Source organism: Artibeus jamaicensis, unplaced genomic scaffold (genome assembly GCF_021234435.1).
Source record: "Artibeus jamaicensis isolate MK-2021 breed Jamaican fruit bat unplaced genomic scaffold, CSHL_Jam_final contig_864, whole genome shotgun sequence".
Classification (NCBI taxonomy): Eukaryota; Metazoa; Chordata; class Mammalia; order Chiroptera; family Phyllostomidae; genus Artibeus; species Artibeus jamaicensis.
In genome coordinates, this window is record NW_026521992.1 from 929553 (window position 1) to 956973 (window position 27421).

The window sequence follows — 27421 nt, forward strand, 5'->3', positions numbered from 1 at the left end:
CCAGCTCCTATCATATTTAGAACCCTGTGTTCTGAGGTAGGCGCCCAAGTTTACGCTGAGGAATTTGCTAAATAAATTCCTGGCAAGAAATCAAAGCAGCGCTTTTCTGTATCCTTAAATCCTTTCAAACAGAAATGGCAAAACATACCCGAGTCCGTAAGTCCTAAAGTTTTGGAGTTTCATACTACTGTCTGAGTTCTAACTCCTCACTCGCTTTCCCAAAGGAGCAGTCCATTTATTTATGTTTAAAGTTAAACGAAATAAAAACTTCCTAACTTGAATGGGACAGCAATCGGGAGTAAAAATAGCTGTTTTTGTGTGTGTGTGTTTCTTGTGGGAAATGGAAGACATATGATCGGAAAAAATGAAGTCTACCGCCCAGTCGCGAGTGCGCGGGGCTTCTTCCAGTGAGTGGGATCTGCGCGAGTGCGGGTCTGGACAGGAGCCCCGAGTTGGCCGAGTGAGACGGTGGGGGCTTGGCTTAGTGACTTGCGAGCGTCCTGGTAACTCTGAGGGTTGCGACAATGACCTGGGAGAGACAACGTGAGAGGGTAACAGGTTTAGGGGAAGAGATGTCTAATAAACGGGCACGGTGTTTTAGGACTGCTCATTGAAAGGGGTGAAAAGGAAAAGGGGAGAAGGTGGGGGAGAGTGGAGAAATAAAAGAGCCGCCAGAAACAAAACAGAGGGAAGAGAGAGCTGGCGAGGTGAACACAGTGGAAGCCGAACAGCATCAGGCTACTAGAAATCAAAGTAGGTGAAGAGTGAAGCCCGCAGCAGCAGCGGAGGGGCGCAGGGCTGGTGGTCCTCCCGTCGGCAGGGGGCGCGCGTGCAATCAGCCTCAAATCCGGCGCGGCTCCCCCCACCTCCCGCCCCGCGCCTGCGCTTCCTGCCCCTCCTCGTCCGGGATGCTCCTGCCGCTGCTGCGGAGTAGCTGTTTCCCTTCCTCTTCTCCCGGCGGTGGCGGCTTGGACGCGGGCGCGGGGAGGCCGCCAGCAGCGCAGCTGCAGCGCGAAGCCCGCGGGCCGCCGGGGCCGTTCGAGTGGGCAGACGCCGAGCCCGGGGTCGACCCCTGGCGCGCGGCGGAGGCCGAAGGGGCACCGGAGCCCGGGGCGCGCGTCCGGGGGGCGGGGGGCGGCGGGCGGCGGGCCGAGCGGGAGCCGTATGCTTGCATGGATCCGGGCGCCGCGCTGCAGAGACGGGCAGGGGGCGGCGGCGGCCTGGTCGCGGGTTCGCCGGCGCTGTCGGGTGGCCAGGCCCGCCGGAGGAAGCAGCCCCCCAGGCCGGCCGACTTCAAGCTGCAGGTCATCATCATAGGCTCCCGCGGCGTGGGCAAGACCAGCCTGATGGAGCGCTTCACCGACGACACCTTCTGCGAGGCCTGCAAGTCCACCGTGGGTAAGGGATCCGGGGCTGGGCCCACCTGACGCCGGCACTGCCCTTCCCGGGTCCCCAGTGCCCCGGGGCTAGTGTCCTAGCTCAGTCGGCCTCGCTTTTCATCGCGTTTCCGAGCTTTTTCCTCCCCAAGTGTATGGCCCTACATTTGGTGGATGGACCTCTCGGTGATATCTAGGGGAGGGGGACGGACCTCGTGGAAGCCCTCGATTCTATTCCCAAAACCAGATGGAGAAATTTAGTGTGGTCTCCACGTATACTTGCTCATGGAACCTCCTCCCCCAGCACAAACCTCACAAACCCAGCACAAACGCAAGGGCCCGGTAGGAGCGGGTTATTGAACACAGGAGTCTTAGCGTCCCCTCCCGCGCCCCCCAAGGGCGGTCATGGGGTGGGATGATGCGTTGGTCCCGTTCAGCGCTCGGGCACAGTGTGAGCTTTTCTCCACGGAAACTTTCGACCCTTAACATTACTCACGCAAGGAAAAGGCGGTGCGATGGAGCAGCGGACAGGGGGTGTAGTGAAGTGAAGCTGTGCCCCTGGCTAGGGGCCAAAGTGGGTCGTCTACAGCAAGTTTTGGTGCCTTAGCTGTACCTCGCGAGTATTCCGTAAACCAGGGCTTATTCTCTAAATTTGAACTCACTTTTATGATATGCTGAAATAAGTTTAAAATTTCCTGTAGAGAATATCATTAAGATTAAAACTACACTAACCTTCTTACTTTAACTGTAAGTGCAGGGCAGAGGGACTTCAGTTGTACTTGTCCATGACCTCAAGTAACCCAGGGACTCACAAAAAATGGAGATAAGTCATCCTGTACGCCCAGATGGGTGAAGTACAACAATGAGGTAAATACAGGAACACTCAAGTCAGGGAGATTAATGTCCTGAGGACTTAAAATTGAAACTGCGGGGGAAATTTTTTAATGAAGTCAGAAGTAGAGGACTTGGCATTGAGGTCTGTCTGGTGGGTGTAGGTAACAGTTGATTCTATGGAAAACCCCTTAAAAGCCTTCACCGCTGGGGAACCACATAGATGAGGGAGTTCTTCAAAATAAAGGGCATTCACCGTTAGTGATAGGCAGTGATGGATTTCCCTAGAGGAGGTTCAGGAAACATCGCATGGTATTTAAATTAGAAATTCAGAGTTAAAAGTATTCTGTAGTCTTGTACATGTATTTTGTATTGTATCCAGTTTCAAGGAAGTACAATTTGGGGTGAATTGGTTTTAAATCGCCATGTAACAAAAAAGTACTACATTTAAAATAATGGAAAATAAACCCCTCAAATTTTGAATTGTCTTCTTGTTTAGTTTGTGAGAATTGGTTGCCCTTAATGCTTATTTTAGAATAGATCATTTTGGAAATACTTGTACTCTCTGTCGCCTGTTTGTTTTTTAAATGTTGGCCTTGGGACCATGATGTTAAAGTTCAGTAGCATAAGTTTACCTGTTTCAAATATCTAATGTTGGATCATATAAAGTACAGGGAGTTAAACCATCAAATGAGAGTTTATACTGGTACTTTAGTACCTGATGTATATAAAATAGAGGCAAAAGCAATTCAGAATTATCAGTCTTCTATGGCTCCACACTTAAGTATATAAAAATGAGGGATAATAAAGTTGTACTGTGTGATGGAAAGAAATCAGGCACCAATGGGTGGGTAACAGGGCTGGGGTGGATGGAGGTGAAATAGGAGGTGAGCAAAGGTATGCATTACAGTAAGGCAGAGGAGAGATGAGGAAGAGGTTTCTAAGCTAGGGCCATGATGGAGCAGCACCCCCATATTTTGGGAAAGATTTAATAGGGGACATCAGGAGTGAATGCCTCAAGACCTTGATTGTCATGCTGAGGAGCGTGGACCTTGTTCTGTAGCAAGTGGAGCCATAAAGCCTCAGAGTATGACTTCGGCATGAAGACAGTGAAACTGATTGGGCAGGATTCCATAGGATATTTGAGAATGAGAAAGTAGGAGGCACAGAGACCAGGCAGTTTGTTTCTCATCCCCTTAACAAACAAACAAGTACATACACATACACATGCACATACCTCCCCCAGCACCATGACAAGCTCTCTTGTGTGGTTGGATTCTGGTCTTGCTCATTTTGGTTTCCTCCATGCATAGCCTGTAGTACTTGACCTCATAAGTGTTTATTGTGGGAAGTTTAGAGAAAGATGATAGTTTCTGGTCTGATCCAGAGTGGGAAGACACTTTCAGAAAGCAAATTAATCCCCCTTCAGGCTCTCTTGCTGAGTGCTTTCTCCTTCCACTTACCAGATCACTTATTGAGCACTTATTGTGTATTGGGTGCTAACATACCCACTGGGGACCCCTCAGTGGTGAAAAGGATGTAATCTATCCAGATGTGGCCCAGAGTCCTGGGGAACAAGATGGTCCAGGTTGATAAGGGCAGTGGTAGAGATGCGTACAGAATATTTGGGGAACGCAGTGGTCAGGGAGGGTTTCCTCACCATTGGAATGCTGTAAAGATAAATTCATTCCTCAAGTTCCTTTAGAAAAATGCTATTTAAATATGGCGTTGGGTGTGGTGTGGAATTGTGTTTGCCTCACCTGAATGCCTGCTGTGTGAGCAGTTAGCTCATAGGTCCTTCTGAGGCCAGTCTGTCAAGTTTCATCTCCAGGCAGTATAGTCAGCTGTGTAGAAAGAAAGATTCTCTTCCCTGGTAGAACTTTTCCCTTACCCTGTCCAGACTTGCAGGTGTGTCTGCTCCTGACAGCAGAGTCTGGGAAAGACCGTGCGCCGCACAGGCAGGTGGGGAAGAGCCTGCTCCTGCGCAGACCACGGGGCCTCACTAAGTGATGGCCTGCGTAAGTCAGAGACTAGAAGACACTACCTCCAAAGTGCCTTTTAAAAGTGAATCAGACTCACCTGGACTTTTTGTACAAGATCATTGTGGAAAGTCTAAGACAGGAGTGTCAAACTTATTTTCTCTGGGGGCCACATCAGCCTCACAGTTGCCTTCAGAGGGCCGAAATAATTTTAGGACTGTATAAATGTAACTTCTCCTTAACTGTTAAGGAGTTGAAATTACATTGGGCCCTTTGAAGGCAACCACGAGGCTGATAAGGCTGATATGGCCCCCGGTGAAAATGATTTTGACACCCCTGTCCTAAGGGATTTGAGGAAACCTATTTTAAGTGAGCAAAAAGTTGATTTAAAAAAAAAATTATTAAGTCAGAAGTTGATTTGGTTGAGCTTAAAAGACTGTTTTTAAATAATTGACTTTAATGGAAATTGTCTTAGTGGAATATTATTCTCAAATAATACTTGGTGTCTTATACTCATGAAATTGTGAATATAAATCCCTGGCTGAAATGGCTGGCTGCGCGCGAGTCTGCCCTTGAATGTTAGGTGACAAGGTAGATGAATTGCAGTTCACCTGGTCAATTTAACCTAGAAGCAGTGGAACCACTGGTAAGGGACATTCATTACTCTTTCTGTCCTGGAAACTTAGGTCTGAGATTTTTAGAAAACTCAGTGTGAACATCTACTGGATTCACATTCTAAACTGTGTTTTATTTTGCTCTTATGCATTTGTACATAGTCTTCCAAGCCATCACTGATCTGCCTGAATGTTTCACTTGAAAGTATTAGGGAAAGTCGTCCAGAATTCCCACTGCAAAAGCCCAGCGCCTCGGCTGCCAGTGTTTCACTTCCCTGCCAGAGTGTGAGTGAGTGTGACAGGAGCTGATGCATCTTGGTTAACATCTAGTTTTTTTATGCCAGCATGTGCTGTGCATCGTGCGATTAGGTTTATTTCGTGAACTTAATGTGCAGTGATAGGCTTGTGCAAAGTGTGCCTGGTTTTTGTGAAATAAAGTAGCTATCTTTCAAAGAAAGTATGGAAATGTAGTTGTGGTGGCATTGTTTAATTTAGGTGGAATAAAAATCTATTTAAAGACCTGGCTTAGGTGCATGCAGCCTTTCTTTCACTGTTCTGCACGGCACTGAAGAAGAAAGGTTTCATTATGCCTGATAGAGATCCAGATTCTTAGAGATTGCTTCTCTCCCTCCAGCCTGTGGAATCTGCCAGGAGCAGTCTGTTAGCGATCTTGGAACTGGCTTGAGAAGACAGTTGGTTCCTCTGAGAGGTGCAAATTATTCTTCAGCCTTGGGTGCCCGATTCATTGTTCTAATTATTGGTTTGAATTTGTAAAGAAGACATAGCTTTGTACAGTAGTCAGCACAATATTTTTGAGAGGCTTTTCATATTAACGTTAGGTGCCACTCTGCCAACCACGTACAGGGCTTGCAGCTGAGGCCTGCTCACCTGGCTTGTCCCTTTCAGAAAGGGACGTGAGCCATGGAGGTAGACTGCTGTGCTTTCGTACTTCAGCAGAGGAAGAGATTGATTCTTCTCCTTTCGTTCTTTGATTGCACATCTCTGACATTTGGGGAATATTTAGAAAACCAGAATAGACCAAAACTAGTGCCCTTAAGTGAATGGGACTTTTTTTATCCTTTTTCTTTAAAATCAGAAAACAGGCTTAACAGAACACCATATTCCATAGAGGACGTTTCCCGCCAAATCTGACAGCCTCCACCGTGTGGTTTCTGGTGCCTACATAATGCCCTCTTAGTTTACAAAATAAAACAGCAGCCTGCCTTTCCACCACAGGCAAACTAATGATAGAAATAGCTGATAAACAAAATTCCCCTGGTTTTCCAGGCTCCACTTAATGCAGAAGCTTCAGGATCCTGCAAGTCAGGACTCAGGTGAAGGGACGGGCTGCTTGTAACTGAGGAGCTCTGGCCTCCTTACTGCTGTCTTCCCGTCTTCGGTCCTGCTACGCAGCAGGACTCCGCTCTCTTGTTGACTGATAAAGAATCACTCACCTATCATCACGTTTTCACTGAAAAGCACTTGCCCCTCTCCTTGGCCATCGCTCTCATCCTAGGAGCCCCTCCAGGTGATGGCATACTGTGGGGAGAACGAGGGTTTCGGAGGTGGGCACAAAGCCCTGGGTTCAAGTCCCACCTCTGCCACAGTGGTCAGTGTCTTTGGGCAAGTGACGTAACTTCACTTTCCTTATTTATAAAAAAAGAAGAAGAAAAGCCCGGCTTACCCTCTTTTCCTATCTCCTGGAATAAGTGGGGATAGGATATCTTACGTATCTGGCCTAGAAAAGGCAGTTACATTCCCTTCTGATTTATATTGTAGATGCAAAAACTCTGAAGTAGCCCTTTAGAGATAGATATGAAATAAAGTGTAAACACATAACCTGTGTAAAATACAATATCTATTTGACAGTCTCTCCATTTTTTAAATTTCACTCTTGTAACCAAGAGGTCAAAACGACTGCTTTTTCAGATGGGGGTCGGCGTAAGCAGGGAGCCAAGGGAGGCCGGCCCGTGTAGGGGCGGTCAGTCTGTCGAGCCAGTCAGCATCCCTCACTCTTACTGCTGTCGTTTCCCTGGAAATGCAGAACTCTTTTTTTTCGACATTGAATATATGTTTATAGCCATCTTCCAGCCATTCCCTCGCTCATCAGATGAGGCTGAGCAGGGACACATAGGCAGGGCCCCCTGGCCCGGGTCCAGATCTGTGCTCTAATGTCAGCCTGGTGACCTCAGGCAAGTAACTAACCTCCGACATGTTATTTCATCTGTAGAATGGGGACAGTAATACTATCTACTGTATAAAGTTGTTAGGAGTATATACTGCAGTGAGTTCACATACAGTGAATAAATATAAAGGCCTTAGACTAGTACCTGAAACATACTCAACACCATAAAAGAGTTCTTAATCTTTTTGTTACAAAGGGAATAAACCCCGATCTGTGGAATTCTTTTATACATGTGTGGTTCGTGGAAGTGGAACTGTCCGCCTGTTTGATGGGTTCCCCAGTGGCACGCACTCTGTTCCCCAAGCCTCTGCTTTGATCGCCTCAGACTCTTCCCTGCCTGATGTGTCTGCGGTTCCAGGCAAGTGCGAGGCTTTCTCCTCGTGCTCCTGCCCGTGCCAGGAACCGGAGACGTGGTCTTCGTGTGCTGCAGTGGAGTCCGTCCAGCCTGGAGGGAAAGAGACAGGTCTTTTAAACTTAAGATAGGCTTTGGTATCCTCAGGCCCGATAAGCATTTTTTAGTGACGTGAAATCATTTTACTATTTTAATGACACCTACTTCTGAGAATGATCAGGATATTTCACAGTGATAGTACTTAGTTTCTATTTCATTGAATACTCCTAACAGTGAAAGCAGGAAGAGCCAGATAGTATTTCAGAGTAGTTCTCAAGTTGGGTGTGTTCGGTACAGAAATCGAAAGGTGGTCCTACTGCCAGTCCGTTTCCATCGCGATTTCCTTTCTGCGGTGCTTTCCTGTGGGCACTGCTGCCGTTCTCTGCTCTGGTAGGTGGTGTCCGGCAGAAGACTGGCTTCATGGTCAGGCGCCTTGTTTTCTAACGTTCAATTTTCCTTTATGTGGCCCTGACACATTTCTTAATTTATTTTCTCGCTCTCAACTCTGAAAATGTTAAGAAATCTTCTCCCTTGGTAGAAATACTGTATTCCAAGTTGGATGACACTGCATACAGTGTATATCCTGGGAAGAAAAGCTGTACAAATTTCAGATAGTTATTATAAACCGGTAGTAACAATTGTGACCACTATTTCAAGGTCTGAATCCTTCAACTTTCTGAGAATGTTAAGTAAGAAAATCAGATCTTTGGTGGTGGTGTAGAGCAGAGAAGAAAAAGAGGGGACGTCTGTCCAGCTGTAATCATAGGCATGGCCAAGATGTTATTCTATATATATGGTTTTTTAGCGTTTGCTGGAAAGGAATGTGCAGAAAGAAGCCTCTCTTGATGTTTGGCTATTTTCACTTTTGTAACTGCTGTGGCCCAGCAAAAAAGAAATACAGTAATGTTTTGCCTCAAGGGAGGGGAATTTACAAATCTTATCAGTACTAAATATGGAAATTCTTCGTGCTATTGCTGCGATTTATGAAAGACGAATACAAAGAAGATGACACATTGCACAGTTACGCTCTGTTCACTCATGGCTTGATTGTGGAGATTCTGGCTCGTTTGCAGAGTATTTCACACTTTGTTTTCACACCTTGTTTTCAGGCATCCGACTTCCATTATAACAACTCTTCATTGTGGGCAGTATTATGAGTGTGAATATAGGTTCTGCCACTCAACTAGCGTGTGCTGTGACATTAATGCAGGTCACTTGTCCTCCCTGCCCTGACATTTTTCTCCAAGATGAGGATAACAGCACACACCTCTCTGGGCTGCTGGATTCCTTGTCTTGGATGTCAGGCACCGCATGTTTGACAAATGTCCACTGTTGTTACTATTAAAGGTCATTAAAATAAAGAAGACACGGTGCCTCACATTAGAGTAGTGCACACCTATTGATACAGGGATTACCCCCTGTGACCTGTGTCCTTTCTGATATAAGTATTTCTGGGAAGACTTCCACAACATTGGCTTGAAGAACGGTGAGCTCCCACAGCCCCAGCTGGTGTGGCTCAGTGGAGTGCCGGCCTGCGAGCTGCAGGGGTATAGGTTCTAGTCCCAGTCGGGGCACATGCCTGGATTGTGGGCCGGGTTCCGAGTAGAGGGCGTGTGAGAGGTAACCACACATTGACGTCCCTGTCTATCTCCTTCCCTTCCCCTCTCTCTAAAAATAAATGAGTAAAATCTTTTTTTAAAGGTAAGCTCCCGTTGTCAGAATTTTTACTCAGTGGACCACTTCCCACCTAAGCGACTCAGCAGACTGTTGCTGTAATTCCTGGGATGAGCATATGTAGGGAGAGGAGATGCCCATGGTAGGGCTTCCCAGTGATAGGAATTGCAGAAGAAATGAAGAGTTCCACCTGTGGGATGACGTGTGTGTGCTGGGCACCCCTGCGTTTCACTGCTCCAATTCCACACTGCCCACTGGACACATTCAAAACATCTGCCCTTTGTTTTTACTACCTAGGTGTTTTATTTGGGCTTTAACAACAACAACAAAAAAGTCCCAAATTTCCCTAATTTTTCTAAAAAACACTAGCATTCCTCCTTACATACCCAACATGTGATGGGGGGAAGAAGGGTTATTTAGCAGATTCATGGAGCCATGTAGAGCACCAGGCAGTATCCTAAGCTTTTGGGTGACTGTGTCCTCACGGGGACACCAACAACCAAGAAGGAACAAGGTGGTAAAGGGCTAGAGGAGAATCCCAGTCCAACGGGAAACACAGGTGAAGAATGAGGATAAGGGCTGGGGTTTCGGCGCATGGGGCTTCAGAGAGGACATCACTAAGGACTTAGAAGGTATCTGGGCAGACGAGGGGGCTTCTTTTAGAGAGGGCAGCAGAGAAAAGCATTTCTTTGCCAAGTGCACGGGGTGTTTCATTGACTAGGCCAGTATGGCCAAGTTCCTTAAGGGCAGGGGTCGTCCCAGTCAACCGATGCCGTAGTAGGCCTGTCGCTTTCTCTGTTAGTCAAGACGCCTGCAGGAAACTGGGTTTTTAGCACGGGCTGTGGATGGAAATGAAGTCGCCACCCTTTTTGTCCCCCGTTTATAAACATAGGTCCCAGGCACTCCTCAGTGAGGAGGGGCTTCTCTGTGCTTTGTCCAAAACTAATCTGAATATTTAAAGTCGTTAGTGACTTGTTACCTTTTTTTATGAGGGATTGTTATAATTTCTATGACATGCAAATATTTAAAACAGGCAACATTGAGATGTACTTTTGACTTGATGTAAGAAGGTTTTTAAGAATGTTCAGTTGTGTGCACTGATACAAGGATATATTTCTAAGCTGCGAACGGGGGTAAGTTTCCAGGCATTAGAAGGCACCGAGTGTCTGTTAGACGGAAGGGCTGTTTCATTTAAGAGAGAGGACTGTTTTAATGAGCTGTTGTTTCCTTTTATGGAGTTTTGGATTTAACAACAGGCTATTTTCATTTTTGTCGTTATTTACTTTTTCATTAATCTACTTGCTAAAACTAGACAGCCTTCATTTTGGCTAAACCGATTATTAATCCTGTTCACTGTCATATCTTTACTTTGTTTTCTTATTAAAGTCAGTAATGTATTTGTAAAACATGATGATAATTTTACAACTTATTACTTGATTTTGAATAATGGTGCCGTTTTCTTGTATTTTACTTACTAAACTTTGTGGTTACAAAACAGTCCCAGTGTAGGACTGCTGAAGTGGGATAAGTTACTTCAGTTGGTTGAGAAAGAGTGTCTGACATGTTCAGTCTCAACAGTTCTTAGCTGGAAAAACAAAAATTATTTGCGCTGGGAGTTTGTTTCAAAGGATTCTCTCCCCCGCCCCAAATATATTGTATTGATGATGTTATTACAGTTGTCCCATTTCCCCCCCTTCACTCCCCTCCACCCTGTACACCCTCTCCCTCCCACATTCCCCCCTTTAGTTCATGTTCATGTGTCACAAGTTCTTTAGCTTTTACATTTCCCCTACTATTCTTACCCTCCCCCTGTCTATTTTCTGCCTGCCATCTATGCTACTTATTCTTTGTACATTTACACCCCTCTTCCTCCCACTCCCCTGCTGCTAACCCTCCATGTGATCTCCATTTCTGTGGTTCTGTTCCTGTTCTAGTTGTTTCCTTAGTTTGTTTTTATTTTAGGTGTGATTGTGATTGTGAGTTTGCTGTCATTTTAGCATACATGTTTTTTATCTTCTTTTTCTTAGATAAGTCCCTTTAACATTTCCTAGAATAGGGCTTGGTGATGATGAACTCCTTCAACTTAACCTTATCTGAGAAGCACTTTATCTGTCCTTCCATTCTAAATGAAAGCTTTGCTGGATAGAGCAATCTTGGATGTAGGTCTTTGGATTTCATGACTTGGAATACTTCTTTCCAGCCCCTTCTTGCCTGTAAGGTCTCTTTTGAGAGATCAGCTGACAGTCTGATGGGAACTCCTTTGTAGGTGACTGTCCCCTTTATCTCTTGCTGCTTCTAGGATTCTCTCTTTCATTTTAATCTTGGCTAATGTAATTATGATGTGCCTTGGTGTGTTCCTTCTTGGGTCCAACTTCTTTGGGATTCTCTGAGCTTCCTGGATTTCCTGGAAGTCTATTGCCTTTGCCAGATTGGGGAAATTCTCCTTTATTATTTGTTCAAATAAGTTTTCCACTTGTGGCTGTTCCTCTTCCCCTTCTGGTACCCCTATAATTCGGATGTTGGAGTGTTTAAAGATGTCCTAGAGGTTCCTAAGCCTCTCCTCATTTTTTTTAATTCTTGTTTCTTTGTTCTTTTCTGTTTGGTCATTTTTTTCTTCCTTCTGGTCCACTCCCTTGATTTGAGTCCCAGTTTCCTTTCCATCACTATTGGTTTCCTATGCATTTCCCTTCAGTTCAAAGTTTATATATTCCTCTAATTTGTGACTAAAATCAACCAGTTCTGTGAGCATCCTGATCACCAGTGTTTTGAACTGTGCATCTGATAGGTTGGCTATCTCTTTTTCGCTTAGAAGTATTGGTTCTGGGGCTTTGAACTGTTCTTAAACCATAATGCTTTGGTCTGTTTGTGCCTGTTATGTACGAGGGGCGGAGCCTTGGGTGTTCACCAGGGCCAGGTGACCCAAGTTGCTGGGGTGTGATGCTTATGTGGGGGTGGGGTCAGAGAGGGGAAAAAATAGCATTTTGCTCCACAGTCTGTTGCACCTCAGCCTCTTCCACCACTTCCCCCAAGCAAATTGGGCCTTTCTGATGCCGATTCCCATGTGAGTGGGCTTGTGTGCATTCTAGGACCCTGTGGGTCTCTCCAACAAACTTTCCTGTGAGGGTGGGAGTCTCTCCTTGAGCGTCATCCCCTACAAGTGTTTTCGATCGGTGTTTTGAGGCTTTATGTCCCAGCACTAGGACCCTGGGTTGCATGATCTGTCTGGCTCCCCAGTTATCTGCATGCGAATGTGGGACTGCTGCCCAGTCAGCCAGCCACTTTGCACACAATGCCCCACTTCTCAGTCGCTGCCTCCCTGGGTCTGCCCATTGCCACCCCATGCCCGGGGTCTGCCACCCGCCGCCTGGGTGCCCAGGGTCTGCCTGGTGCCTCCTTGAGCACCTGTTGTCACCACTTCCTGTGCCCCGACCCCTCTCCACTCGGCCGCCCTGCCTACTGGTTTGGATGAATGTATCTATTTTAACTCCTTGGTTGTTGGACTTCCATACAGTTTAATTTTCTTTCAGTTTTGGTTGTTACTTTGTTTCTGAATTGTTGTCCTTATTTTGGTGGTTCAAGGAGGTACAGTGTGTCTACCTATGCCTCCATCTTGGCCAGAAGTCCTCAAAGGATTCTTTCTGTTGATTTGAAGCAGAGCTCAAGTATCACCTGCCAGTTCTTTTCAGTAAAGCAGCAGCCTCTGTGATAAATGTTTTACAAAAGTTGCAGGTCCCTTAACTAAAACTTAAAAAATAAAACTGGAAACACAAGTAAAATAGAATAGTCGTCATAACAAAAATATGGATTTCATTTGTAAATTGCCATCAGAGTAACGTAGTAAGGTCCCAACTTGGAGCTAATGTAAGGAGGACAGTATTTGGTCAGTAAGCTGTGCCTTCTTAAAATCAGGACAGAGCAGATGTGTCCGGACTGCTTTTTGTGCCTTGTCAGTGTCTCTTTAAGCTCTCTCCTCCCCTGGTGCTGATATCATTTGACTCCCAGAAAGCAAATTTGTTCCAGAACTGAAAGTGAAATTGAACTAACTAGGTTTCACTTTGTGACATTTTAAATTATATCTGATGTAAGAGATTAAGAATTGAAATGTAATACAGTATGCTCTAGCTTTGTTTTCTTGTGACATTTTATATTCAGGCAACTTCTCTGTGTTGTCCAGGTGAAGGTTACTGCCTCACCTCCACCTAAGGTTGTAAACATGTCCTTTGGTGGTGCACTGGTGTCTACAGTGTGTTACTAATTATAAAAACAGTCATATGCCTTTCTCATCACCTCAAGAACATCATCTGACTCTGAAGTGCTGCATCAGTTCCCTGAGATGAGAGCCTGGGAGTGGGTCCCTGCCGTCCGGCAGGTGCCTCCCCCTGCGTGTTGGAGGCCAGGCAGCGTGGGGGCCCCGGGTCCTCTGGAGCAGACAGGAGGTGGTTCCAATAAAGGCCGTGTTTCTAGTTCTCAGATTTAGCCAGCATTCCTTGGGTTTGTTTGTCTGCTTGTTTGTTTTAGTTTTGAAAATTGTGTAGAAAATACTGCCCGAAATACTTAACTTTTCTGTAACTGAGACGCATGTAAGGGAACATAGACAAATGAAAATTTGGTTTAAAAATCGTCTGAAGCTTTAAAGGCTGAATTGAAATGGGACAGTGATACATAATGGTTTGCTTATAGGTACTAAAATAAATAAAAGTTGGGTGTGTTAACTTTTATGTATAGATTTTTAAAAAATAATTTCTCTTCCACACTATTGACAACACAATAAAGAAGTCATGTTTATGTATTAACTAAATTTTGTACGAATGCTAAAACAGTTAATACAATTTCTAAATTTAGACTGAGGCTGCTTGAAATGAAGGTGGTTTCCAGTGTCCTGTAAAAGAATTTTCCCCAAGATAACATTCTCTTAAAGCCATTTATTTACTATTGTAATTATTAAATGTAATCTTATGGTTTTTAAGCTAAACTTATGGTAGTAATAAACTATATTATAATTAATAATATTTTTTAAAAGTTGTGTTATAAATAGTAAATGCTACAGAAATAGTTCAGGGTAAAATGTAACACAGATTGACTTACGGTCGTGTGGTGAAATTTGGAATGGGTAGTTACAGGTACTGGCACACTTGCTTTTCCCTTTTGAGATTTAGTGATAATGAGGGGGTGTTTGTTTTTTTCCAGTTTGTTTTGCTGATAATCATAAATTATTTTTATTGATTTTAGAGAAACACTGATTTGTTGACCCATTTATTAAGCTCTCATTGGTCGATTCTCGTCTGCACCCTGACCAGGGACCAAAAACACAGCCTCGGCCTGTTAGGACGATGCTCAAACCCACCGAGTTACCTGGCCAAGGCCCAGATAATGATATTAAAATGTACAAATGGGATGGTTTTTTTGACCGATTTGGTCTTTATTGTTTTTGCTTCATCTTCATTTGTTTTATTTGCAGGTGTTGACTTTAAAATCAAAACTGTAGAGCTAAGAGGCAAGAAAATCAGACTGCAGATCTGGTGAGTGGAGGACCTGTACCCAGTAACTGCCGTGTGTGTTCAGCCATCCACATGCTTGTCTAATACAATTAACCACGTGAGCTGGTTGGCCTCTCCTGCTTTTCCTCTCCTTTGCTCGTCTTTAAATAGAGTGAACGGTGAGAGAGAATTGAGAAGAGTCTACGTATTTCATACCCCGTACCCCATCTATGCACAGGGAGTTGTGCAGAGAAGAACATTAATGATAGTGAACTTGGAGACTTTATGCCTCTGTTTTCAAATCATTTGACAAAACTGTCATCACCAAAATAATGGCTGAAGTGCTTGTCTTTGTGTTTTTAAAGTTATTTTGTTTGTATTCAAAGAAAGTCCAGTATGTTTTTAACAGATTTGCACAGTTTAAAGCCAGATCACCTCCGGGTAGTTTGGGGGCTATCCTTGGTGGCACAGCGTGAATATCACTGTTGGGGGACACACACACACATACACTCCTTTTGGCTATATTGCTGATACCACATGACATAAGCACCCACTAACGTCCACTGGAAATGAATCCACAGCCACTTTCTCACTCTAATAATCGTATGAGGAACCAAACCAGCTGTGTTACAACTGTTTCCAGCCCTAAGAGCTCTCTGCTGGCTCTCAGCAGCCCACGGGGGGTCTTAGGAAACCGATCCAGGGGAGAAGGGATCAGGTCTGGTGGCGGTTTAAAAGTAACTGCTGAGGTGTTCTGAGAATGCCCTTTTGTTTGTAACGACACAGCTGCCGTGTACTCAGCTTACTAACTCCTCTCGGCAGGTCAATCTCAGCTCTGAGTGTTTGTCCACCATGTGTGTGTTTGCTTTCATCTGCGTTAATTGCTGCCTCATCTGTGGCATCATCGGTCACCTAATGCTTGAGTGTTAGTGCCATGCCTTCATTCTTCATCTGTGTCCCTGTCTGGGGCACAGCTGCAGCCGAACCAGCATTGCTTGCCCACCGGAGGTGTCTGAGGTAATGTCTTTATTTGGTCATCTGTGACTGTATAACCTACTTTTAGAATTCTTTTGGCTGTTATGGTTTTTGTTCTGTGTTTTGGTTTTTTATATTTTGGTTTTAACTTGATTGTGAAATATTAACATCTTGCCTACATAACTGATACCAGAAATAATGCATGTTTCTTACCACATTTGCCCATGATTGGAAGGGCAGCGAACTGTTTTGTATATTGCTGCCCATTTTTTGAACTCTGGAAATGACAACAAAGTATCTTCACTTGAGCTGCTGTTTTCAGTTTTATAAGCTCTTTAAGGTAAAGCCCATCTTTAAAAGTATTCATAGTGTGGTCCACCTATATACACAGTACCTGTGGGTGAGATGCTTTCTGATGGAGGTTGCCTCACAAAGGAGATATAATGAATATTAGAATGTTTGTGAAGCTTGCTCAGTGGATGACAGCAGTGTCTAAATGATGACGTGGTGGCCTGTGTTTAAAAACATGCCTTAACTAACACTAGTTTTCATCTCGGGCAGTAGTGATCTGTTTCACAGAAGTGTGTCCAAATGCCCCGTGCCTCCTAGAGCTCCACCCCCTAACGTCTGTGCTGGCGACACTGACCCTTCTGGAATCTCCCTTCAGCACTTTGAGTCTGATCTACCAGGGCCTACCTCATGGGGAAAAGTGTGATGGTGCAGTTCCAAGAAATGCACGGGGCACCTCCAAAATACTTCTTTCTTGGATGTAAAACAATGTATCAAATCATTCTTCCTTTGCTTTTCCTTGGTTCATCACTCCCCAGACTTTGTTCTCAAAATTTTTAAAACCGTACAACACTGGCAAGAGTATAACCGAAGGAATAAAGACAAGGTTTATTGATTTATTGAAAGGATGATTGCAAGTTTTCTATGGGGCATATTCCAGTGATTTAGCTAGATAGTAGGACTTGAAGACCTTACTGTTATCAAGTAGGCAGAAAGGAAGTACTGGAGTGTGGTTCATTATTTAAAGTAACACGTGGCTTATTTGGGAGTCAGCAGCCATCCTTGAGCTGTTGCTGTTGTAATTGCTTTGTCGAGGACAGACGGTCTTCACTTGACTGTTGTCACCGGTCAAGGGCACAGGAGGAGCCAGTGTAATTGGAAGGAGCTCTTCAGAGAGACTGCTGGTAATAGCTGTGCTCTGGCTTTGCAGATAGTCACCCCATGTGGCCAGTCAGTTCATAGAGAGGTGTTGTCACAGAAATGTACTTGTGATGATGTCTGGATATTACAAATCTAAAAAGAAAATTATTTACTGTAAATTCTTATAGCTTTAAGGTACCAAAAGCTACAATGTCATTGACACATTTTTAGATCACATTTTTCAGTTCCTTGATTTATCAGGGCTAGAAAAAGGACCATTTCCTCAAGTCTGTACTTAAAACGTTTCAACATGTATGTACATAAGAACTTAAAGTATAACTAAAATTAAAATGTTTCTGCTAGAATATAGTTTCACGAATTTACATCCAAATGCTATCCTGGAAATCCTGGAAGTGATACACAGTGACTCAGAGTCACTGCATTGAAATGGGACTTGAAGCCATGACGCGTGTCCTACCCCTGGGCAGACACAGCTCTGCAGTGCTTTACGGCAAGGCCCCTCGCTCTGTCCGTCCTGCCTGTCTTTCCTGTTGGCGAAGTTGCCTTCACCAGTGCTCTTGCAACACATCGAGCTCCTTTGCTTTCATTCTGTGCTTGGAAGGTGGTGTGGAGCACTTCACATACTGAAATTGGTTCCTGCCCCTCAAATTAGTAACTGTGTCATTCAGCTAGATATATTAAATACGGCAAATGGGAATCTGAGTGTTTTTAGCATCATTGCATTACCAAATTGGGGAAACAAAATTACAGGGGTTTTTTAATCTATACCAAAAGTGGAAGGAGAAATAATAGTAAAATCATGTGCTAACTATAGTGAATGATAATTTACCTGACATTAAAAAACTGCAAATCTCTAGAAGTCAGCTCTTTATCATCACAGTGAAAATTCAGATTCATGGAGATAACGGGTGAAGATTCTGCATCTTCATGGGAAGATAAAAGCATGATCAGATTGGCATCTAATCAAGTTTTTTGAAGAGAGGAAACTTGTGCAGGTTTTCTATGGTACTACTAGCCTATAGGAGGCATTTCATAAAATCTTGAACAGAACTGACATTTCATTTGTCTTGTTTTTTGAACATATATGATAGCAGATAATTTAGTAGGGGAAATAAATCAAGCAAAAGAACTTTTGAGACAAATAGAAAATGTTCAGAACCCGGATATTTTGGAAATAATAGTCTCTCAACAGAAGGTGCTCTTCCACTTGGAGCACTTAGAGCCAGTCACAAAAAGATGTAATTCAAGGAATGGCCTTACATGGAGAGTGGTGAACTAGTTAATGTTTTCTCATTGGGATTCTTTTTGTAAATCTTACTTAGTCATTTATTTGTGTTAGAATGATTGTCTCAGATTTTGCACTTTGAGGTCTCTCTCTTTTTGTATATCTGACTTAAAGTCAGCAGAGAAAGCCAACTTAATGTGTCTAGGATTCCTAAGTATGTTACTCACGCAGCAGGGTTTTAAAACTACGTAACAAATACCTTTTACCATCCCTGTTCTTTGACAATTGGGTTTTTATTAAAACCTCTTTTAGACGCCGGCTGTGCAGCATTGTGCCTGTAACCGTGCTGTGTTTTACACTGAAAAGTCCATGAAGAGGGCAGCTCTCCTGTTGTATACTTTCTACCATAAAATAAAAATATTTTTCAAAGAATTCTATTATCTCTAATGTCTCTGCTCTTGAGCCCCAAATTTCTGGATTCTAATTTATTGAATGTGTATATAAATGAATGTGAAGTTGATTTGCACTAAAATCCAACTGAAAAATTCTTCAAATAAAGAGTTATTCAAGGACATAATTTCCAAAATGCCCAATGAAGATCCGATTTATATCTGATTGGTGTTTAAATTTTTGGTGCAGCTATTATTATGCTAACCACCGATTTTAGAGTAGGAAAATGTGTTATTTTTGCTTTTTAAAGAAATGAGAAGTGCGCTGGCTGGTGTGAGTCTGTGCACTGAGTGCTGGCTTGCGAACTGGTCGATTCCCAGGCAGAGCACAGGCCTGGGTGGGGGGCCGAGGCCCCAGTACTGGGCGTGTGACAGGCTCCCAGCCGATGTTCTCCACACGCCGGTGTTTCGCTCCCTCTCTCTCTACCTCCGCTCCCCTCTGTCTAAAAAATAACTAAAATCTTAAAAAATATATGTAAAGAAACAAGTGAGACATGTTGTTTCTTAACAGTAGTCAAACATCACAGAATATTTTTTAAAACATTAAAAATACTATGTGGTGAAATCTCAATGTGAACAAGCCACAATCTGTGATCCGACAGCACAGCAGACTCTGAACATTTAATTCTTTCCTGCTTTGAAAGTAAACGCCTGGGATTCTAGAAATCATTGTATTCATTGATTCCCTGTGTAAATGAAATGGTATTTGAGTCCTCACCGTTCTTGAATGTGCTTATTGATGTGGTCTTTAAGTTGTTCATAAAATTCCTGAAGAATTCAGTCTCTGTCTGTCATTTCAGTTTTCTAATTCTTTGGCAATTTTGGATCAAAACATAAAGTTTATATGGCCTTGAAATGGCATCAACTTTCTCCATTTTAATCGTGTAACCTTTTGTGTAGCACACGTTTATTGGCAGCCGCTCTGGGTCAGGCACCCTGCTGGACTCTGATGGACAAAAACAGACCAGCCTTGGCTCTCCCGGGCCTTGCAGTCAAGGGCCACCTGGGATTCATATGTCTTCTGGAACAAAGCAAGTGGCTTTGTTTTTTATGCGAAATGAATTTGCTAAGGAGTTCTTTCATTTGTTTGGCATAACATCAGAAATGTGAACTAACTGGTGGTAAGTTCAATCTGAATGAAGCCATAAATTATGGCCAATACCACTGCCAACAGGTATTGCAGGGACACAGTCCTGCAGTTGCACCTCAGTCAGATGCACTGGAAATCATCGGCCACTGTCCCCCAAACACGCACATGCTGTCCTGCTAGAGGCTTTGGACAGCCTAGCAGTGGGGAACCTTATTTTTTTACTTCACTGCCCCCAGCTTACTCCACCATGACCCACCCTGACCCCGGGAGTATGCCAGCAGTTAGGATTTGGGGGAAAGAGTGATCTGAATTATAGATCATCTTTAGGGAGATTGTTTTTCTGATCATAAGCCATGCTCTGTTGAGTCTCATTTGTCCCAAGCAGTTTCGTGGGGTAGATGGGAAAAATAGGTCTCGGCCAACTTCTTTCCACTCTTAGTGTCCTTCTGTCATTCTTCATGTTGAAATGGTCAGCTTCAGCCTGGAGAATGTGTAGCTCTTAGATTTCAAAGTAGCAGTTTGTATTTGTAAACCTATTTAGTATCTCCCCTCCCTTTCCCTTTGACCACTGATTCTGTTTAGTAGGATTAAGAAAATAAGACTGATTCTACAGCATTTTTCAGTAGTGGAGGATTCTTATCAACAAAATCAGATATTAGCCATCTAGGCTGGTTAAAGAAGGGTTGTAGACTTAAATAGTTTAAAATGATTATCCATACATTTTCTGCAACCTTGAAACATCAACTTGAGCATAATACTTTATGACTTAAAAGTTGGATATTAGCCTACCACCAACTCCTGGTTCATTTTTGCTGTTCTTCGTACTCCCTCCACAACAGTTCTCATCACAGTGCAGTAGGCCGGACACTTGGAACCTGCTAGGACAGAGTTTATGGCTCTGTTGGGGGGGGGAGGTCCAGTGTACGTATGTAATGTATAGTATTAAGGTGCTTCACACTTGTAATTTTATTCTAGAATGTCAAAAAAATCATTCTAAAGTTAATATTAGCTTAAGTGGGCCACTTTTTTTGTTTGAATGTAACTAGCTCAGAAAAGTAATCCCCACTAGTAATGGTGAACATGCACAGAGGAGTTGCCTGGTGACAAAAAGAATCGGCCTGGTGGGGCCACCGCTGCTGTGTGGGCTCTGGAATGTGTGGGGCTTACTATGGTTATTGTTTGGGAACTGATTTTTTTGCTGCTATTTCTTAGGGACACAGCAGGTCAGGAGAGATTCAACAGCATTACCTCAGCTTATTACAGAAGTGCCAAGGGGATCATATTAGTGTATGATATCACTAAGAAGGAGACATTTGATGATTTGCCAAAATGGATGAAGATGATCGATAAGGTAAGTGTTGCGCTTTTCTCTCAAGATGTGAACTCTTTGCTCATGGGTGTTAATCCTTATCAAAGGAAGGGGAAAACATTTATGAAGTATATGCTTTTACATACTAAAGGTCATTTAATCCATATTAAAACAATCAAAGTAGGTATATATTTTGTTACTTGTGATTAGTTTATAAGTACTAAAACCAGGATTTTTACTCTGGTGCCCTGGGCTGTCTGACTTCAAAGCCCACACACTCATTTCATGACATGCGGCTGCTCCTATGGACTTGGATAAAGGGCATCTTGTTTCTGCAGAAAATTCAGATGGATGCTCTCATTCTGTGAGTGTCTAGTGAGAAACAATCTCCAGGAGATGGACTTCTCCACAGTCGGTGCCTGTGGACACTCCAAGGGCCTCAGTCGCCTACAGGACATCTGCCCTTAAAATTACAGGTGTCCTTTTAGGTTTTCGTTTTGAACAGGAAAATTTCTTTTTTGGCTCATGATCAGCTACATATAGATACCATTTTATATGTATAGTAGGCTGTAGGTTCCCCTCTAAGGTATGTGTGCCCAAAATATGCATTCAGAAGGCAGCAGTTTGGGGCGAGATGTGGGGTATACAGTGACCTCATTTTGAGTTTTCTTCCCCTTAATGCAATAAATTGATGTTTAAATCCTTTGCATAACAAGCACATTTAATGTATTATAAGTTGTATTTTTGTTTACAAATCGCATTAAACCATCTGTTAGATAACATTGGAGAATGTTGGCCACTTTTATCAAGCCCGCTGTCGGTGTCTGCCTCTTTGAAAATGTGTTAGGGGCCCAGGGTTACAGAAATGAATGGAGCTGGAGGCTGGTTCTGTGATGGTGTCGCTGAATACTTGCTTTTTCCCATGCTGAAGCCACACAGCATGCTGCTAAGGAAATTAGAAAGGGTCAGTCCTAATTGTTGGTGTAATTTTCCAGAATGTAATGAATTTAAAACCAAAAACAATGGCCTTGACCTTAAGCGCCCCATTAGGTACTTCATTTTGTGACTCTGCCCAGGTCTGAATGTCTAGTGCTCTCCTCTCTTTCATTCTTGACCCTTGCTTTTTGCTCTTTGCAGAAGTGCAGTCATTTCTTACGTGCTTACTGTGTAGCAGGCAGGCACTGTTCTTCCTCTGCACCAGCCTGTTCCTCTTACCTGTGCAGTAGTAATTAGGAGACCAGGACTCTGAATAGCCTAGCCAAGGTCCCGTCATTCCAGTGCCTTTTACTGCAGTCTATCTCAAATACTTTTTTAGAATACAAAATTAAATGAATTATGCAAGAGATTTTAACCCTTTTAAAGAGAGAATTATATTGTGCCTGTACATTTTTTTAAAACTTAGAAATGTAGCTTAACTACTATTTTCCTGATTGTAAAATTAATGATAAGACTCACATTACAGAGCACGAAAGTAAACTTTCAGATCTGTGATTCTGCCGTCCTGAAAAGCCAGCTTGGAGCTACGCTTCACTCCGTGTTGCATCCTGCTTATTTCAGGACGTAGTCTGTCCTGACAGCCTTCCTGTGGCATTAGAGGTCTTCCAAAGCGTGGTTTTTAATGGCTGCATTCTTTTATAGATCTTAACTTAGTTAACTCTTTGATATGTTGGATTTTTATACTTTCTTGTTAACATTCATCTTTTAAGTACTGTAGAGCTTTGCCTGTGTTCTGAATCATTTCCTTAGGGTAGATTCTGAGGAATTACTGGTCAGAGACTAAAAACATTGTGATTCAGAGTGCCTGTGAACACGCTGCTCCCTAAAAATGCTGTGAGCCTCTGACACCCACGCAGTCAGGTCCGCCTGGGACGGCGGGGCACTCAAAAGATTCGTAGAGTGAATGAACCCATGAGTGAAAAATATTGCATCGTTTTACAGTTCCTGTCAGCATATGACAATGCCCATCTTTGAAATGCAGCTTCTTTTAAAATTCCACAGTATGCTTCAGAAGATGCAGAACTTCTTTTAGTTGGAAATAAGTTGGACTGTGAAACTGACAGAGAAATCACCAGACAGCAAGGTGAAAAGGTGAGAGAAGTATGGGGAGCAAGGGGAAGAAGTCACAGTTCCCACACTTTGTACATTCAACAGTTGATACACTTTTTCTTTTAACAGATTATTTTTTAAATTGTGAAAAAGTTACATAGTTACCACTCAATCTCATCTTTCTTGTGTTTGCTTTTTAAAAAATTTCTTGCCTCCTTAAATTCATTTTGAAGTAGAAAAAAATATCACATTAGTATATGCTGCATTACTATCTAACCTGACATTTTATACAGAGAAACTTTTTCTTTAAATTGATTTGAACCCTGGCTGGTATGGCTCAGTGGATTGAGTGTGGGCCAGCAAAATGAAAGGTTGCCAGTTCAATTCCCAGTCAGGGCACATGCCTGGATTGAGGGCCATGTCCCCCATTGGAGGCATGCAAGAGGCAACCAATTGATGTATCTCTCACACATTGATATTTCTCTCCCTCTCTCTCTTCCTCTCTTCCCCTCTCTCTAAAAATAAATCTTTTTTAAAAAATTGATTTGGGAGAGACATCAATTTGATGTTCCACTATTCATGCATTCATTGGTTGATTCTTGAATGTGTCTTGCTTTAATTGAACCCACAACCTTGGCATACCAGGACAACAGTAACCAACTGAGCTACCTGGTCAAGGCAAAAAAAACACATTTTTTTAAAGCATAAAATTGCTTTCATGATTTTTTCTTACTCTAATGTATTTTAACTTTCCTTGAAGAACCAGATATACTCACATTTTAAATGACAGGTATATTGCAGTTCTAGAAAATTGAGCATGTATCACCCAGTATCACAGTAGAGATTTCATTATATTACTTATACTGGGGGGATTTGCTGAACTTGTGAATTTTATGATTAAGCATAAACAGGCTTTTACAAACCTTTAGTCCACCCCTCCCCTTAAAGCTGACGCCCAGAAGGTATGATTCCCCTGTCATAGCCTCATGCTTGTGCATGAGACTACATTGCACCCCACACAGAGAAGATTTTTTTTTCCCTTAGTTTGCACAGCAGATAACTGGGATGCGGTTCTGTGAAGCAAGTGCCAAGGACAACTTCAATGTGGATGAAATATTTCTGAAACTTGTTGATGATATTCTGAAAAAGGTAAAAAAAAAATCTACATGAAAGTATTTCATCTGAAACCTGTTGTTTCCTTTATTATTTTTTTGGTTCAGAATTACTTATTTTGAAAGAGAAGTACCGTGGGTTTTCCTCAGTGTCAGAAACCAGGTGAAGTTGTTAACTCAGCCAGTGGCATCCAGCCAGCTATTGGCAGCTTCTTCCCCACCCCATGGTTTTATGGTGTCCTTGGTATTGATGTCCAGTATATTTGCTTAGCCTTAAATACAGTTGGTGGAGTGACTGGAGCTGGTATACAATATGCCATGTTTATTTCACATTTGCTCTCCCCCCACCCCCCGCCCCCATTTTCCATGAGGATTAAGTTAGATACAGATGGCGGAGACCTAACAGAGTACGCAGGCATCTTAGCTAAGAAGCCCCTGGTTCTCACCTCACTCAACTCCTCTCTCCAGCGGGACGCTGATTCCGTTGCCAAAGCCTTTCCATGATGCTAAGTGCCAGGAAAATTGCTAGACAGCTTCACTTCAAGCATCTTTAGGCTTACATTCAAAAAAAATTTTAGTAAGAACTTTTTGTTACTATTATATATTACCTGTTCAGTTCAGACATAATTCGGGAGGTTCTAATAAAATGGTTGGTTTATGAGGTTACTTCTTTCTTCGGTAGTTGCTGTACCCACTTGTTAATGCCCTAGGCTTCCATCGTATTGGGTTGTGAAAAATACGGGTGTCTGAGGTCTGTCTTGTCCCTCCCACCACAGGGTGTAAAGTAAGCGGGGCTTGTTTGTGTTGTGACATGATAACACCTTGAACCTGGTTTTTGTTTCTTGGCTTAATATTTGAATGTCTAATTAAACTTTGATGATTAGAGAGCTTTATTTAAAAATATTCTTATGTAATTGTATGACTTGTAGAGCACTTAACATATACATTGTATAGTTAAAATGCATTTTTGTCTCCTGTTTATTCTGAAGATGCCCCTGGATATTTTAAGGAATGAGTTGTCCAATAGTATCCTCTCATTACAACCAGAACCTGAGATTCCACCAGAATTGCCTCCACCAAGACCACACGTCAGATGCTGTTGATTTGCTACTTTGGAGACAGTGGAATGGTTCCTAGGAAGGGGAAGATGCGCTATTCTGCACTACAATCATTTTGAAAATTTCCTTTCGCACTTTGTAATCCAAGTCAGAGCTATACACTAACTTGTAAATATGCAAATATGCAGTTCCTGGTAAGTTTTGGTTATAAATTACATGTATTCCTCCAAATTATTATATTTCATTCATTATCCCAGTGTCTAATGTACATACTGGGAAATGTAGTACTTCTAATATGAAGTGGGAGAGATGAAAGGTATAATGTTTTTTGAAATAAATAATATAATTGTCCTTGTTAATTATATTATGAGGACAGGAGATATTCTGATAAGAAGAAAGAACGTGGTGCTTTGCTTACTGTTTAAAGAAAATTTGTAAAACTGAAGATTTTTTGAAGAAAAAAGAAAGCTATCTTAAGTGCTTTTTCTTTATTTACAAGACATTTCCCCAGCTATAGCATCTTGCAAGTATCGGAGTGTTTCTGCCACAAAGCAAAGCTCCACCCATAGCCGCCATTGAAGGTCACTTATTACTGTTACCTAAGGGTAGAATGTTGCTGGTTAGAATGTAGGTTTGACTTGGTCCTGAGGCCAGAGTCTCTCGTAGTTTCTGAATGGATATACCTTTTGCTTTTAAGAACTACAAAGATTCAATAAAGAAAAAAAATGTTTTTGAAACTATAGAAGAATTTAAAACAACGCTGCTGTCGTAAACAAATCCTGTTTAAAGGAATTTTAAAGAGATACATTTTACTATATCAAAGAACATACATGTATTTGCCTAAACACTCTATACCTTTGTAATGATAAAACTTCTCCCCCTTATGATGAAGCTTATTCCTATTAAGCTTAGAGTGTGGTTTTGTTTTTTGGGTTTTTTTTTCTTTGGTCTGATAATGAATTTGTGAACTCTATCTTTGGTATACCTTTTATTAAACTGCACTGTTTTGTTTAGTCAAGATAAATAAGTAATTATGTATTTGAATAACTTGGTGTGTCTTGAGTGTTGTGATATGAAAAGCATTGTGGTCTTTCTACACTAATGAAGTGCAAATAAAATTTTGTATTTATGAATGATGGTTGAGTTGCTACATTTATTTGTGCCATTGTAAATTGAATATCTGACAATGTTCTTCATATACTCCACATCTTAATCTTTTCAGTGTTTGAGACAAGAATAATACAGTGCCCTTCATCATGGAAAAATAACTTGGCTGTTTTTTTTTTTTTTTTTCCAAAAAGTTAGACTACAGTGTGACCTGGCAATTTCGCCTCTGGGTATATTCACCTAAAAATTGAAAGCAGCAACAAAAACATACTGTACTTATAAACCAGTGTTCATAACAGCATTATCCATAATAGCTAAAAGGTGGAAACATACCAAATATCCATCAGTAGATAAACAAAAGTTCAAACAATGGAATAATCTTTAAAAGGAAGGAAGTTCTGGTACATGCTACAAAATGACTGAACCTTGACATTATTTCAAATGAAATAAGCCAGTCACAAAAGGACAAATAATATGGTGTGATTCCACTTATGTGAGGGACCTAGAGTTGTCCATTCATAAAGACAGAAAGTAGAATGGTGGTTGCCAGGGGCAGGAGGTTGGGAGGTGGGGATTAAGGGGTTAGTCTTTAATTGGGACAGAGATTCAGTTTGGGATGATGAAAATGTTCTGGAGCTGGCCCTGGTCGGCTGGCTCAGTTGAAACGTCATCCCCGTACACCAGAAAGGTGGTGAGTTCAGTTCCTGGTCAGAGCACATACCTAGGTTGTGAGTTTGAGCCCTAGTTGGGCCGTGCGTGCAGGAGACAATGGGTGTTTGTCTCCCACCTCCTCTCCAATCAATGGACGTACCCTTAGGTGAGGGTTTTCTTTTTTTTTAGTTCCTTAAAAAAAGTTGGGGGACTGGGTGGTGGTTCCACAACGGTGTGCGTGTACTTAATGCCACTGAATTGTATACATTTAAAAATGATCAAATAAAGCCCTGGCTGGTGTAGCTCAGTGGATTGAGCACTGACTGGTCTGCGAACCGAGAAGTCACCAGTCCCATTCCCAGTCAGGGCACATGCCTGGGCCATGGACTAGGTCTCTAGCAGGGGGCGAGCCAGAGGCAACCCATCCATGTTTCTCTCGAACGTTGATGGTGTTTCCCTCTCTCTAAAAACAAATAAATAGAACCTTTAAAAAAAACTAAAATGATCAAAAATATCATATTTTGCTGTATATAATGCATATCCACATTTTGAGCCTAAACTTGCAAGAAAAAAATCTTCCAATTCAATTTTTTATTTATATTTACTTACTTGTTTTTTGTATTATAAAGGAATTTTAGCATTTATTTTTAAACATATTATGGTACAAGTAATTTTATGTAACAAATAATTACAAAACACAAG

At 42.5% G+C, this 27421-nt stretch overlaps 1 protein-coding gene across 1 annotated transcript; it reads left to right on the forward strand.

Annotated features, from left to right (window-relative positions):
* The first annotated feature begins 890 nt into the window (after positions 1 to 890).
* Positions 891 to 26094, forward strand: RAB12 (RAB12, member RAS oncogene family). Its single transcript, XM_037147468.2, has 6 exons — positions 891 to 1398; positions 14509 to 14569; positions 20649 to 20787; positions 22744 to 22833; positions 23836 to 23940; positions 24893 to 26094. Exons 1-6 carry the CDS (start codon positions 909 to 911, stop codon positions 25004 to 25006), a joined length of 999 nt encoding a protein of 332 aa, XP_037003363.1. The 5' UTR covers positions 891 to 908; the 3' UTR covers positions 25007 to 26094.
* Positions 26095 to 27421: the final 1327 nt, after the last annotated feature.

What these genes read in the sequence shown, in the direction of transcription:
- RAB12 (XM_037147468.2), top strand. Translation starts at nt 909, where the DNA reads ATGCTCCTGCCGCTGCTGCGGAGTAGCTGTTTCCCTTCCTCTTCTCCC. An exon ending in GGATGAAGATGATCGATAAG is followed by an intron (nt 20,788 to 22,743) that starts GTAAGTGTTGCG and finishes AAAATTCCACAG; the next exon opens with TATGCTTCAGAAGATGCAGA. An exon ending in CCAGACAGCAAGGTGAAAAG is followed by an intron (nt 22,834 to 23,835) that starts GTGAGAGAAGTA and finishes TTTTTCCCTTAG; the next exon opens with TTTGCACAGCAGATAACTGG.